At 40.2% G+C, this 16,816-nt stretch overlaps 1 protein-coding gene across 1 annotated transcript; it reads left to right on the top strand.

Moving 5' to 3' along the window:
• Positions 1–114: 114 nt before the first annotated feature.
• Positions 115–15,150, top strand: LOC121838743 (NLR family CARD domain-containing protein 3-like; the record flags this gene model as incomplete). Its single annotated transcript, XM_042316403.1, has 9 exons — positions 115–136; positions 2,946–3,044; positions 7,063–7,179; positions 7,379–7,463; positions 7,593–7,815; positions 8,203–10,003; positions 10,295–10,468; positions 10,910–11,083; positions 14,982–15,150. Coding segments are annotated over exons 2-9 (2,826 nt in total), but the record flags the coding sequence as incomplete, so codon positions are not given.
• Positions 15,151–16,816: the final 1,666 nt, after the last annotated feature.

The raw sequence follows: 16,816 nt of genomic DNA, 5'->3' as shown, positions 1-16,816 counted from the left end.
AAGATACTAATAAAATACTTTATTATCAGGGTGGGAGTCCACCGAGCTGAAACAGAAAGTACATTTGTTCCTTTGTACAGAATCCATTTTGAGATGACAGAGCAGAAAACACTATCTGGAGAGAAGTAATAATAAAGTAAGTATTTCTGAACAATAATATATTATAAAGGACAGAGTAAGAGAATTAATACTTGGAATGATATATTACTAGTTAGTAGAACTGCTACTTGAGCTGAGAAGCTGACAGACAGCAGTTTTCTAAGTGGAAACTAATCAGTAGACCTACATGTCATCAGTCAAACGTCTGGTAAAGATGGTGGAAGAGCATTTACATTATAGGGCTTTATGTTTATCTCAGGGTTTCTCAGTCCTTTTGTTCTTGCCCAGCACTTACACACCTGACTCAACTAATCATCAAATATTTTAAGACAGTTTAATATTTGAGGCATACAAATTAACATTCTCAAATTAAAACCGTTTGGGTTTGTAGGGCAGGCCCGTTTACAATTTTTAAAGGACTACAGTAATTCACATTAGAGGAAAAAAACCTACAACTAAACCTGGTTTCCAGTAAAGTATATGTTTAGCTAAATTAATGTAACAGAGATGTCTTGAAGGAGGACTACAAACCTGAAACAAAACAAGATTCGGTACAATGTCATGAGTTACTGCTGTGGCATGCAACTGACTGTTAGCGCCAACCTCTGGTTACTGTTGTTATATAAAGGTGTTGTGCCATGAAACATTCCCTGAAGTCTTGTGATGTTGCGCCTCTGGGTTTAGAACTCTGTGCCCTGCACCAGTGGGACAGTTCGTTTGGCATGACCCGGTGCTTTGAGTGAGTGGACATTTCACTTAAGGACCAATAATGGTCTACAATGTGCAAACTCTGCTCATCTGGGTAACCGGGCCATGGAAAACGAACTTGCGCAGTGACAATCAGAAATATTACCTACGCAGTTACAAAATGTCTGAAACTGTGGCGCATATGTCTTGGCACCATTAGAAGAGGGATATATTTGTTGATTTGAAGGGCTGATTGTGGTGTGTAGACTACTAAATATTATAAAATTAGGTCGTCGTCAGACATTCAATAGTAAAAGTAGGTTTGAGCTACATTATGATCACTTATCATGCCGACCGACCTGATGGTCTGCATTGGACATATTGTGAAAAATATCTGGCCTAGGCTATAGATTAGGCTATATACACTACATGACCAAAATAATGCTTGTTTTAACATCTAATTCCAAAATCATGAGCATTAATAGGGAGTTGGTTCCCCTTTGCTGCATTAACAGCCTCCACTCTTCTGGGAAGGCTTTCCACTAGATGTTGAAGTGTTGCTGAGGGGACTTGCTTCCATTCAGCCACAAGAGTGTTAGTGAGGTCGGACACTAATGTTGGGCGATTAGGCCTGGCTTGCAGTCGGCGTTTCAATTAATCCCACTAGGGTTGAGGTCAGAGCTCTGTGCAGGCCAGTCAAGCTCTTCCACACTGATCTCGACAAACCATTTCTGTCAGGACCTCGTTTTGTGCACGGGCCATTGTCATGCTGAAACAGAAAAGGGTCTTCCCCAACTGTTGCCACAAAGTTGGAAGTACAGAATCATTGTATGCTGTTGCGTTACTATGTCCCTTCACTGGAACTAAGGGGCCTAGCCCGAAACATGGAAAACAGCCCCAGACCATTATTCCTCCTCCACCAAGCTTTACAGTTGGCACAAATCATTGGGTCAGGTAGCATTCTCCTGTCATCCGCGAAACCCAGATTAGTCCTTTGGAATGCCAGATGGTGAAACGTGATTCATCACTCCAGAGAACACGTTTCCAATCCTCCAGAGTCCAATGGCAACAAGCTTTACACCATTCCAGCCAATGCTTGGCATTGCACATGGTGATCTTAGTCTTGTGTGCGGCTTCTCAGCCATGGAAATCCATTTCATGGAGCTCCCGACAAACAGCTCTTGTCCTGACATTGCTTTGGGAGGCAGTTTGGAACTTGGTAGTGCGTGTTGCAACGGTCCCGTTTGCGGTCCCGTTCTGTGAGCTTGTGTGGCCCACCAGTTCGCGACTGAGCCGTTGTTGCTCCTAGACGTAACCACTACACAATAACTGCGCTTAGAGTTGATCGGGGCAGCTCTAGCAGGGCAGAGATTTGTCACATTGACTTTTTGGAAAGGTGGAGTTCTCTGACGGTGCCACGTTGAAAGTTACTGAGCTCTTCAGTACGGGCCAGCTATGGAGATTGCATGGCTGTGTGCTTAATTTCATACACCTGTCAGCAACGGCTGTGGCTAGAATAGCTTAATCCACTCATTTGAAGTGGTGTCCACATACTTTTGTATATACAGTATAGTGTACATTCTCTGTCCTGCTACTTACTGGTAGGCCAGTATATTATGTGAACTGATCTGAACAGGTTTAGGCTGGTCATCTAGGATATGTAGGCTATAGCCGAGGTAAAGACATTCATCTGAATATCACTAACAAACCACTGTCGCACATTTGAACCTAGCCTGCTTTACTCAATGTAAAATCTCTTACTTGTTGCAAAAAACGAATCAATGATTTCCCCCTCAGATCAATCATGCCCATTTTAGCCCTTCTTTCTACATTCTCAGATACGTTTAGAAAATAACCAATTAAAAGACAATAAATTGATAAAATTGTCTAAAAATAAGTGTGAGACATGGCCTTGTGTTTCCACACTGTCTATAACTACCTTAACAAACAGTGAGTTATTATTATTATTGACAGTTACCATGGAGAAGTGACATCACAACTACATGTTCATGTAATTGCATTAAGTCCCCTAACTGTTTGGATGTGTCTATTAGTTAATGTTTTATTTATAAGAGACAATGAATAAATGAGAACGATTGACATTAAATAATTAGTTGTCATTGTGTTAACCACAACCAACATGCTGGATCTCTGTTTAGGGGTCAGTGCTCTAAAATGAGTCTCTCTGGGGAGAGAGAGGAGGGGAGCCCTGCCTCTAAAATGAGTCTCTCTGGGGAACATGACACCAAAGCTAAGAGGTGAGATGACCATTTTCTTTAAGAATTTATTATGTTTATTTCCAAAAACCTATATCCACAATTCTTTCACATTAGTTTTTTCATCAGACATTATTGCTCGTGGGTACATTCAATATTACTGTTCTCAAAATGTTTTATTAATAGTTTTTAGATGTGTATGAAGGTCGTTTTTTGTTGTTGTAAAAAGCTATATATTGTTTAACTGGAATGAAATGTTGGTATCCTGATTATTTGACTGTGATATGTGGTTGTGTCACCTAGATATCTTAAGATGAATGCACTTACAGATAGATGTTAATTTGACCCAGTTTCTCACAGCAGGGAAATAATCCTGCAGCAACAGGACATGTGAATTATTATGTGTTTTATAATGCATTACAAAAATGTGTTAGGGCAAATTAAGATGGAATTTTTTAAATTGGAAATGACAAACGATAGAAGCCTTTTTTAAAGCTTGAATACACTACAGTACGGTAACTTGTATTGTAAGTCACTCTGACCCAGTTTCCAGATAGCGATGGATTTTAGGCTGTTTTAAGATGTGTCTTTCTATGGGATCAATATCATGCTAAATGTATTGTGAACTTACAGCATTTTGTATTTGTGTATCATTATCTGTACAAATAAGTACCAATCCACAAATGTAAGTCACCAATCCACAAATGTAAATCACCAATCCACAAATGTAAGTCACCAATCCACAAATGTAAGTCACCAATCCACAAATGTAAATCACCAATCCACAAATGTAAATCCACAAATGCAGTTCACTGTCCACAAACAAACACCTTTTGATTTGTATTTGTAAATCGATGTATTGCATTAGATTTATTTTTATAACTGCAGATATGCAGGTCATTTCCAAAGGCCTTAAGTAAACTGACTGCCTTAAAAACTTGCACATAGGAGAGTTATGCGCAAATATGACAGAAATGGTAAACCTGAAACTCCATGTTTGGAAGAGCTTAGGTCACCTGACTTTTGGCAGGGATTTGATAACAAGAAATATCTAAAGGTTATCATGAATAGAAATAGAAAGTGATTTGTGTTAATAGAATAAAGGTTTGTACCCCTCGTTTGGCAATTTTGATGCCTGCCTTTCAAGGTAGCAAAAACTATGGTAACCATAATATGTTAACCAGGTGTGTAACCATAGTATGTCTAACGTAAATAATCAAAACCATAGCCCATAACCATAACCAAGTTGACTGAGAACACATTCTCATTTGCAGCAACGACCTGGGGAATAGTTACAGGGGAGAGGAGGGGGATTAATGAGCCAATTGTAAACTGGAGATTATTAGGTGACGGTTCAAAGGTCAGATTGGGAATTTAGCCAGAACACCAGGGTTAACACCCCTACTCTTACAATAAGTGCCATGGGATCTATAATGAGCTCAGAGAGTCAGGACACCCGTTTAACGTCCCATCTGAAAGACAGCACCTTACACAGGGCAATGTACCCAATCACTGCCCTGGGGGATTGGGATATTTTTTAGACCAGAGGAAAGAGTGCCTCCTACTGGCCCTCCAACACCACTTCCAGCCACATCTGGTCTCCCATCAAGGGACTGACCAGGACCAACCCTGCTTAACTTCAGAAGCAAGCCAATAGTGCTATGCAGGGTGGTATGCTGCTGGCCTAAATGAATAAAAAACAAAACAAAGAGAACAACCGAAACAGTTCTGTCTGGTGCAGACACAAAAACAGAAAGCAACTACCCACAAACCCAGGTGGGAACAGGCTACCTAAGTATGGTTCTCAATTAGAGACAACGATAAACAGCCGCCTCTGATTGGGAACCATACCAGGCTGAACACATAGAAATAGGACACACAGAACAAAACATAGAAAGAAAAACATAGAATGCCCACCCCAACTCACGCCCTGACCAAACAAAAATAGAGAAATCAAAAAGGAACTAAGGTCAGAACGTGACACATTCAAATGCAATATATCGATTTACAAATACAAATTTAAAGGTGATTGTTATTGGATAGTGAACTGCACTTGTGGATAGTAATTTACATTTGAGGAAATGGATTTACATTTGTGGATTGGTGATTTACATTTGTGGATTGGTGATTTACATTTGTGGATTGGTGATTTACATCTGAGGAAAGGGATTTACATTCGTGGATTGGTGATTTACATGTGTGGATTGGTGATTTACATGTGTGGATTGGTACTTATTTGTACAGATCATGATACACAAATACAAAATGCATGCTGTGAGTTCACAATACATTTAGCATGATATTGATCCCATATCTTTCCCACAACGGCTGAAGATGTAACATATGTTTCCCATGCATCACGCAGAGAGAACGGTCACTAAGAGCGTTGTTGGAGCATGTTGTTATTTAGAGGATTGATAGTAAGGGAGCGCTGCTCTTGAATCAGTTTTCTCCAATACTGATGATGGATCAGCTCCTGGAGAGATATTATCACCTACACCTGAAAATATTGAGGTGGCTTATTCTAATGCTTACCCAATAAAAATGTACTGAGTCACAGATTTGACACATCATTGAAATATACTGAGGCAAATTACAGACTGTAGTCTACAAGAAGCAACATTTAGCTCAATTGATTGACCATGAAATGTATTTCAATATGATTGAAATAGGTCTATAGCCTACTGTTAATATTTTAATGCAGTCATCTGGGCTTTCATTTGAAGCATAATTTTATACATCGCTTGTTTCTTTACATTTCAAAGACACTTGCAACTTTGTATTTGTAGTCAACTATGTACTGAAATTATCAGCAGTCACAGAGAGACGGAGTAACCATGTGATTCTATTTTATTTTATTATTTTTTAAATATTTAAAAAACATTTTTCTCCCCAATTTCATGGTATCCAATTGTTTAGTAACTACTATCTTGTCTCATCGCTACAACTCCGGTACGGGCTCGGGAGAGACAAAGGTTGAAAGTCATGCGACCTCCAATACACAACCCAACCAAGCCTCACTGCTTCTTAACACAGCACGCATCCAACCCGGAAGCCAGCCGCACCAATGTGTCGGAGGAAACACTGTGCACCTGGCAACCTTGGTTAGCGCGCACTGCACCCGGCCCACCACAGGAGTCGCTGGTGCGTAATGAGACAAGGATATCCCTTTCCCGGCCAACCCCTCCCTAACCCGGACGACGCTAGGCCAATTGTGCATCACCCCACGGACCTCCCGGTCGCGGCCGGTTACGACAGAGCCTGGGCGCGAACCCAGAGTCTCTGGTGGCACAGCTGGCACTGCAGTACAGCGCCCTTAACCACTGGTGATTCTATTTTTAACAGAGCTCTTCTGTGTATAAAATGATGCGGGAGGGCGAAAAAGCATCTACCAATGACCTTAGCTGTTCTATGCTTGGTCGGAGGCAGGTGTTAGATTTTGAGCGTTTTTGATGGTTTTGGGAAACCACTCAGAGATTTCACAATGCTCCTATGAAGGTTTTAATGATGAATTTAGCCTTAAAATGCCGTTGTGAAACCGGGCCCTGGATGAAAACATCTGCTAAATTCAAAAGTAAATATTTTACATACAGATTACTGTATATTAGTATTTGTTAAGTTTTGCATATAAATATAAATATTGATGTCACAGATCTATCATTTGTACAGCTCTTTATAAAAAAAGTAGTTATTTGTTACATTTGACTGTGTAAAACCAAGCAGTACTACTTACTTCTCTGAGATTGAGGAAGATGTATAGCATTTAACAATATATATATATATATATATATATATATATATATATATATATATATATATATATATATATATATTTGTCTCAAATGAAACCATGAATTGATAGATTTTAAACAAATACATGTCTGTCATTGAACAACCCCATGCCATGATTAGATAGTGACAAAACACGCCAATCTCTTTCAGAATTTCTTTGAACAATAAAAGCTAATTTACCAACATTTGGAATTAAACTCTTCTTATGTTTTCCCATCTGAGCTCAGAGTAGATGAGAGATGTAATGTTTGTCTCTGTTGTGTTGAAGTCCAATCAAGCTGGAGAGACCAGCCTCCCCCGTACCCAGCTGTGTGTCCATGAAGAGTGATGAGTCCATGGATCCTCCTATAATGTTTAGAGATGGAGACATTTCTACCGAACAAAGGTAAGAATAACTCATGGGTCATGGTCAGTGAGTTAAACAACACTGTCATTTCTCTCCCATTTCGCATTTACTTTTGCTGTTTTCATAATCCATATGCTAATCCTTTTTTCCCCCATTTCCATAGTCCTAAAACAATTAACAGTGTGTGTGTGAGAGACCTCCCTGGATGAGGAGATGTAATCTCATGTTTTGTCCACAGAACCCAAAAGGAGAGATCAGAGTCAGAGATTCTCAGTGGTCAGTCTTCCCAGAGTCATCAAACAGACCTGGCCTCTATATTCAGTGTATGTGGTCCTGTTATGTACATTTGTTTTTGTTTACCTCCAGTAAAGTTGATCTGTCAATCATTCATTAATGTGTTGATGAGAAAGTATTTATTCTCTTGTTTAACTAATTTACTTCATTTATTTCAGTTGCTTGAAGAGAATATTATCACATTTATGAAGAACGAGCTGAAGAGGTACAAGAGGATTCTTAGTCCAGAACTCCCACAAGGCTTTGAGAGTCAGAAGCAGGAAGTGGTGGATGCTGAAGATGAGAAGCAGGAGAGAAGTGCCAGAGAGGGGGCTCTGAAGATCACACTGCACGTCCTGAGGAAAATGAACCAGAAGGAGCTTGCTGACACACTGGAGAAAAGTAAGATCTGTCTGCCTCATGTTGAATGTTGTTTTATAACAAACATATAAAACCTGTAGATAAAGTACAGCTAAAGTAGCTGTGTAACTCAATGATATTGTAGCAGCCTTAATACAACCCCTAGTGACCTCATCAAGTAGCAGCAAGGATGTGTTGTGTTGATTCATTTAGACAGAGAGAAGAGGAGAGACAGATAGAGACCGAGAGAGAGATAACATGAACAATACCATCACTAATACCAATAATGATATAAATCAGTCACACCACTGTGTAATGCATTATGAAAACATTTACACATTTATATAATGTACAACTTTAGAACACAGTCCGACAATACTGTAGGCAATAAAACAGACATATTATTAATATCCTTTGTGTTATTTCTAGATTCAGATGAGCTTGCTGAGGTTTGCCAACGTGAACTCAAATCTAATCTAAAGAAGAAGTTTCAATGTGTATTTGAGGGGATCGCTAAACAAGGAAACCCAACACTTCTCAATAAGATCTACACAGAGCTCTACATCACAGAGGGTGGAACAGGAGAGGTCAATAATGAACATGAGCTGAGACAGATTGAGACAACAACCAGGAAACAAGCAAGACCAGAGACTGCAATCAAATGTAACGACATATTCCAACCCTTAACTGGACAAGACAAACAAATCAGAACTGTGCTGACAAAGGGAGTCGCTGGCATTGGAAAAACAGTCTCTGTGCAGAAGTTCATTCTGGACTGGGCTGAAGGAAAAGCAAATCAGGATGTTCAATTTGTATTTTCATTCCCTTTTCGGGAGCTGAATTTGATGAAAGGGGAAAAACACACTTTGATTGAACTTCTCAATCACTTCTCAATGGAAACCAAGGAATCAAGAATCTCCAACTACAACAAGTACAAAGTTCTGTTCATCTTTGATGGTCTGGATGAGTGCCGACTGCCCCTAGACTTCCAGAAAAACAAGATCTGTTGTGACGTCACAGAGTCAACCTCAGTGGATGTTCTGCTGACAAATCTCATCAAGGGAAATCTGCTTCCCTCTGCTCTCCTCTGGATAACTACCCGACCTGCAGCAGCCAATAAGATCCCTTCAGGGTGTGTTGACCAGGTGACAGAGGTACGAGGGTTCAATGACCCACAGAAGGAGGAATACTTCAGAAAGAGATTCAGTGATGATGAGGACCTGGCCAGCAGAATCATCTCACACATAAAGACATCAAGGAGCCTCCACATCATGTGCCACATTCCAGTCTTCTGTTGGATTTCTGCAATAGTCCTTGAAGACATGCGAAAACATAAGAGAGAAGAGATGCCCAAGACTCTGACTGAGATGTACACACACCTTGTGGTGTTTCATACCAAATGGAAGAATGAAAAGTATCTTGGGAAAGAAGAGACAGGTCCACACTGGAATCAAGAGAGCATTCTGTCACTGGGAAAACTGGCTTTTCAACAGCTTGTGAATGGCAATCTGATTTTCTATGAAGAAGACCTGAAAGAGGCTGGCATTGATGTCAATGAAGCCTCAGTGTACTCAGGACTGTGCACACAGCTCTTTAAAGAGGAATGTGGGCTGTACCAGGACAAGGTGTACTGCTTCGTGCATCTGAGCATTCAGGAGTTTCTGGCTGCTGTATATGTGTTCCTCTCATTCATCAACAACAATGAGAATCTAATGGCCAAACCGCAATCAATGTTCAGCTACTTTTTTGCTCTGTTCAGATACGAGCCTGAAGTTACTTTCTACAAGAGAGCTGTGGATAAAGCCTTACAAAGTGAGACGGGAAACCTGGACCTTTTCCTCCGCTTCCTTCTGGGCCTCTCACTGGAGTCCAATCAGAAGCACTTAGGAGGTCTACTGACAAAGACAAGAAGCAGCTCACAGAGCCATGAAGAAACAGTCAAGTACATCAAGGAGAAGATCAGGGAGAATCCCTCTCCAGAGAGGTGCATCAATTTGTTCCACTGTCTGAATGAACTGAATGACCATTCTCTAGTGGAGGAAATCCAAAGCTACCTGAGATCAGGAAGTCTCTCAGAAGCCAGACTCTCACCTGCACAGTGGTCAGCTCTGGTCTTTGTGTTGCTGACTTCAGAAAAAGAGCTGGATGTGTTTGACCTGAAGAAATACTCCAGATCAGAGGAAGGTCTGCTGAGGCTGCTGCCAGTGATCAAAGCCTCCAGAGTTGCTCTGTGAGTACAAACATGACATTTAAGTACTAATCATCAGGAAGAAAGACATTTTCAATTTAGACAAAAATATGTATTATAATATTTATATAATATATAATATTATATTGATAAACATATTAAATCAATGCATTGATGTTCACATTAGTATAACAAAATGACCATATAATTATAGGAGATGGAAGATGAATCTATATGTTGTTTGAGAGAATAAACCAAATGCATCTGACATTTTCCTACACTACTGGTGTTAAATTAACTGTGTTTGTGAAATCGTGATGATCTCTTTGTCAGGCTGTCAGGCTGTCTAGTCACAAAGGAAGGCTGTGCTTCTCTGGTCTCAGTTCTGAAGTCAAACCCCTCACACCTGAGAGAGCTGGATCTGAGTAACAATGACCTGAAGGATTCAGGAGTGAAGCTGCTCTCTGCTGGACTGGGGAATCCCCACTGTAAACTGGAGACTCTGAGGTCAGTATTCCTGTAGTTGATCAACAAGTGTTAACAGTTTAAAAAATTTTTTTTTTTAATGTAACCTTTATTTACCCTGGCAAGTCAGTTAAGAACAAATTATTATTTACAATGACGGCCTAGACAGTGAAGCTTACAGTTTTGAATTTGGCGCTGTGCTGCAGAATTTTGGGATTTGAGGTGGAATGTTCCATATTAGGCAACAGTACAGAATGTCACCTTTTATTTGAGGGTAATGGTGAGACGTTAGCATGTTTTGTTGTAGCCTCTGTAACTTTCTCACTCATTATTGTTCATGATTCATACATGATCTTTCTCAATCATGGCACCATCAGGATTACTTTAGTAGTGTTTAGAAACATGTTATCTACTCACTTTGAAACAAAATGACTCAACACAAAGAATAGCAGAGTGATTTGAAATATATTTTACTCTTTGCAGGCTGTCAGGCTGTCTAGTCACAGAGGAAGGTTGTGCTTCTCTGGTCTCAGCTCTGAAGTCAAACCCCTCACACCTGAGAGAGCTGGATCTGAGTAACAATGACCTGAAGGATTCAGGAGTGAAACTTCTCTCTGCTGGACTGGGGAATCCCTACTGTAAACTGGAGACTCTGAGGTCAGTATTCCTGTAGTTGGTCAACAAGTGATAAGTGATGTGTTTAGACAGTGAAGTTAACAGTTTTAAATTTGGCTCTATGCTCCAGCATTTTGGATTTGAGATAGAATGTTTCATATTACAGTTTTTTTCGATTGCTAAACGACAGTGGACACAACTGGAGTCACATGTGCAAAACTCTAACTACAGTCTGCACAGCAGCAGTTCATGTGGACCAAACTCTAGTTCGTTTTTCATTGCTTGAACACAGTTTTCAAAACTCTACATACTTATCCCATGACTTTAACCACAACCTGCACAACACTGTGGATTTACAGCACTTTGTTCAAATGCTAACACACTGCTGTCAAAACTGTGAACCACACATTCAAAACGGAATAGATTTCAGCCTTGTGCCTTTCAAACACTGCTGATTGCAATTTCAGCTGAAAGGCTAAGCAGGTGTCTTGTTTTAGACTTGTTAGTGAACACACACACATATTACAGTATATATAGGTAGAGCTCAGAAAGACTCATTTTGGAAATGGAACAAGGAAGATGGGTTCGTGGAGGGAGAAGGGTGGCAGGGAGAGGGCGGATGCGTGGAGGAAGACAAAGAAGACAAAGAGCTGTTATTTCAGATGAAATAAGGGCTACACTTATAGACCATGTCGTGAACCATGGTCTCTCATTGAGAGAGGCAGGGTTGAGGGTGCAACCCAATCTGCAAAGATCCACAGTGGCATCTGTAATGCGAATTTTCCATCATGCAAACAGGTGAGTTACATCCTTACAGTAAATGAAAACATTACAGGAATCTATTTTGTATTGCAATTATAGAATATTTACACAGATATATATTACAGTAAGTTTGACTGTAAAATATATTTTTACAACAGGACCCAAAGGCTGCCCCCAACAGGGGGAAGAGGAAAAATATTTTCAGATGCGCAGGAAAATGCTATTGTTGACATGGTTGTTGTCAACAATGCAATAAAACTGCGGGAGATTCAAGATAGAGTGCTGGCTGATAATGATATATTTTAAAATGTTAATTCTGTCAGCACAACAACTATTGCTCAAGTCCTAAAGAAACACCAAGTTACAATGAAACAGTTATACACTGTACCGTTCGAGAGAAACAGTGAACGGGTAAAAGTGCAAAGATACCAATATGTCCAGGTAAGACGTCTGAGGTTACGTACACAGCTATACAAAATATTTACAGTAAAAAAAAACACTAGCATTTCTACAGTAAAACTGTGCACTTACTGTTTTTCAAAGAGTAATGGAGGTGGAAGCACTGGAAAGACCACATTCATTTGTATTTATCGATGAAGCTGGATTTAACCTTGCCAAAACACGGCGCAGAGGAAGGAATGTTATAGGTCAAAGGGCCACTGTGGAGGTTCCAGGCCAAAGGGGGGGGAAATATCACCATGTGTGCTGCAATGGCCAATGATGGTTTGCTTCTCAACACACCACTCATTGGCCCATACAACACAGAAAGGCTTATAGCTTTCCTAGAACAGCTCTATGCTCAGCTAGTGCCAGCAGAACAGGGGGAGCCAGTAAGAAACCCCCAAGTTTTTGTCATAGTTTGCGATAACGTTGCTTTTCACCACTCTGCAGCTGTCACAGATTGGTTTGCAGCACATCACAGATTTATGGTTTTGTACCTGCCTGCATATTCACCCTTCCTCAACCCAATAGAGGAGTTTTTCTCTGCCTGGAGGTGGAAAGTGTTTGGTCACCACCCACATGACCAAATGTCTCTTTTGGAAGCCATGCGTGCCGGATGTGAGGACACGAGTCCAGAGGACTGCCAGGGATGGATAAGGCACTCCAGAAGGTTCTTCCCCAGGTGCATGGCAAGAGAAAACATTAGATGTGATGTTGAAGAAAACCTGTGGCCTGATGCTAGAGAGAGGCAGGATTAGCCCCTCAATTATTTGTTTGAATTACAGTATGTACTTTTTGTTTCTACCTTTTTTTTCTCATTACTGTAATTCCGTAAATTACTACAGACTATTGAAGCAAACTGCTAATTTTCATTTACCTTAAAGAATTGTTATGTTCTAAAAATTTTAATAAATCATGTGAAAGAATGTCACTCTTTTCTTTGAAGAAAATATTACTTTGTATGAAGTCACTGAAATTGTTCAAACTGTAAAGATGAAAAGTTTGTATTTTCTGTATTGGTGTTTGATGCTAGTGTTTTTACTCTCAGTGTGTTCTGAGTGACAGTGTGTGTTATCTCAGTGAGGGTTGTGCATAGTGTTTGGCTGCACTGAGCGTGTTTTGAGCCATGTGTTAAGAGTTGTGTTGCTTGGAATGAGTTTTGCAGGTGATGAGAACTGTTTAGCTCAGGTGACTGTTGGTAGTGCAGACTGTAGTTAGAGTTTTGCACATGTGACTCCAGTTGTGCCCACTGTCGTTTAGCAATCGAAAAAAACTGTAAGCGACAGAACAGAGTATCTAACCTTTTATTGGAAGGTATTCATAAATATCTGTTTTACTGTTTAGAAATGAAAGCCCTTTAAGTATCTAGTTCTCCCATTTGATTCTATTTGAAGAAGTCATAATTATTAGTATATATACATATGCTGTACACCATATGTGTTTGAATAATCACAAATTAAGTGTGTGTGTGTGTGTGTGTGTGTGTGTGTGTGTGTGTGTGTGTGTGTGTGTGTGTGTGTGTCTGTGTGTGTGTGTGTGTGTGTGTTATGACGAATGAAGTGTGTGTGTCTGTGGTTATGTATGTTCACGTGTATCACGTGAACATACACACACTGTGTCATACACACACTGTGTCATACACACACTGGACACACACTCTGGACACACACTCATACACACACTGGACACACACTCATACACACACTGGACACACACTCATACACACACTGGACACACACTCATACACACACTGGACACACACTCATACACACACTGGACACACACTCATACACACACTGTATCACACACTGGACACACACTCAACACACACTGGACACACACTGGACACACACTCATACACACACTGGACACACACTCACACACACACTGGACACACACACACACACACACACACAGTCACACACACACTGGACAAACGCTGGACACACACTCACACACACTGGACAAACACACACACTGGACACACACACACACACACTGGACACACACACACATACACACACACAAGTCACACACACACAAATGGACAACACTCATACACACACTGGACAAACGCTGGGACACACACCCAAAACACAGTCAAACACACACTGGAAGATTGATGTCACACACACACTGGACAAACGCTGGACACACACCCAAAACACAGTCAAAGAAGCGTGTGAACGAATATGGGACCAGATACTAAACATTTAATGACTTTATACACACACACAAGTACACTTTGAGTGAATTGGTCAGAATATTTATGACTTCTTCAAATGGGGGGACGAGATACATGAAGTGCTTTTATTTTTCTCAACGGTGAAACAGATATGTAGGAAAATAACCTCAAATAAACAGTGACATTATGTACTGTCACCTCAGATTAAACAATTGATCTGAAATCCAAAATGCTGGATTATAGAGCCAAATTAAAATGTTGGCCTCACTGTAAAACTAGATATGATGTGGACTGTACACTCAATACAATCCTAATCTAATACACCACTGTGTGTCTTTTGACTGATACTGTTTTTTAAACTGGTCTGGTCAGTCTACTCAAATAGTTTGTACTTCATATTTTTCTCTCTACAAGCAATACTTTGATCATTTGTAATTTATAGTAATGATACATTCCTTTATGAATAAATATGGCCGGTTTCAGGACACTGATATACGCGTATCTAAAGAAAATAATAGCGTTGTGGTTTTAAAATTATTTTACTCTTTACAGGCTGTCAGGCTGTCTAGTCACAGAGGAAAGTTGTGCTTCTCTGGTCTCAGCTCTGAAGTCAAACCGGTCACACCTGAGAGAGCTGGATCTGAGTAACAATGACCTGAAGGATTCAGGAGTGAAGCTTCTCTCTGCTGGACTGGGGAATCCCTACTGTAAACTGGAGACACTGAGGTCAGTATTCCTGTAGTTGGTCAACAAGTGATAACTGTTCACCAGATCCACATGTGTTTACCAGGCACACATACTGTAGTCCATACCATGTGTGTTTGGACAGTGAAGTTACACATACACACACTGGACACACACACACACACACACTGGACACACACATATACATATACACACACTGGACACACACACACTGGACACACACACACACATATACACACACTGGACACACACACACACACACACTGGACACACACACACACACACATATACACACACTGGACACACACACACAGCATATACGTATATACACACACACACTGGACACACACACACAGCATATACGTATATACACACACACTCACTGGACACACACACTGGACACACACACACACACACACACACACACACACACATACACACACTGGACACACACACACACAGCATATACGTATATACACACACACAAGTCACACACACACACACTGGACACACACACACTGGACACACACACACTGGACACACACTCACACACACACTGGACACACACACACATATACACACACACTGGACAAATGCTGGACACACACCCAAAACACAGTCAAAGAAGCTTGATGTAGTCGTCGCGTTGAACGAATATGGGACCAGATACTAAACATTTAATGACTTTATTACACTTTGAGTGAATTGGTCAGAATATTTATGACTTCTTCAAATGGGGGGACGAGATACATGAAGTGCTTTTATTTTTCTCAACGGTGAAACAGATATGTAGGAAAATAACCTCAAATAAACAGTGACATTATATACTGTCACCTCAGATTAAACAATTGATCTGAAATCCAAAATGCTGGATTATAGAGCCAAATTAAAATGTTGGCCTCACTGTAAAACTAGATATGGTGTGGACTCAATACAATCTAAATCTGATACCTCACTGTCTGTATTTTGACTGATACTGCTTTTTAAACTGGTCTGGTCAGTCTACTCAAATATTTTGTACTTTATATGTTTCCCTCTACAAGCAATACTTTGATCATTTGTAATTTATAATAATGATACATTCATTTATGAATAGATATGGCAGGTTTCAGGACACTGATATATCTAAAGAAAAGAATGGTGTTGTGGTTTTTAAATCATTTTACTCTTTGCAGGCTGTCAGGCTGTCTAGTCACAGAGGAAGGCTGTGCTCCTCTGGTGTCAGCTCTGAGGTCAAACCCCTCACATCTGAGAGAGCTGGATTTGAGTAACAATGACCTGAAGGATTCAGGAGTGAAGCTTCTCTCTGCTGGACTGGGGAATCCCTACTGTAAACTGGAGACCCTGAGGTCAGTATTCCTGTAGTTGGTCAACAAGTGATAACTGTTCACCAGATCCACATGTGTTTACCAGGCACACATACTGTAGTCCATACCATGTGTGTTTGGACAGTGAAGTTAACAGTTTTAAATTTGGCTCTATGCTCCAGCATTTTGGATTTGAGATAGAATGTTTCATATTAAGCGACAGAACAGAGTATCTAACCTTTTATTGGAAGGTATTCATAAATATCTGTTTTACTGTTTAGAAATGAAAGCCCTTTAAGTATCTAGTTCTCCCATTTGATTCTATTTGAAGAAGTCATAATTATTAGTATATATACATATGCTGTACACCATATG

The sequence above is a fragment of the Oncorhynchus tshawytscha genome, unplaced genomic scaffold, assembly GCF_018296145.1.
Source record: "Oncorhynchus tshawytscha isolate Ot180627B unplaced genomic scaffold, Otsh_v2.0 Un_contig_1223_pilon_pilon, whole genome shotgun sequence".
In the NCBI taxonomy this organism is placed as follows: domain Eukaryota; kingdom Metazoa; phylum Chordata; class Actinopteri; order Salmoniformes; family Salmonidae; genus Oncorhynchus; species Oncorhynchus tshawytscha.
This window is presented reverse-complemented; position numbering and strand designations above follow the sequence as displayed.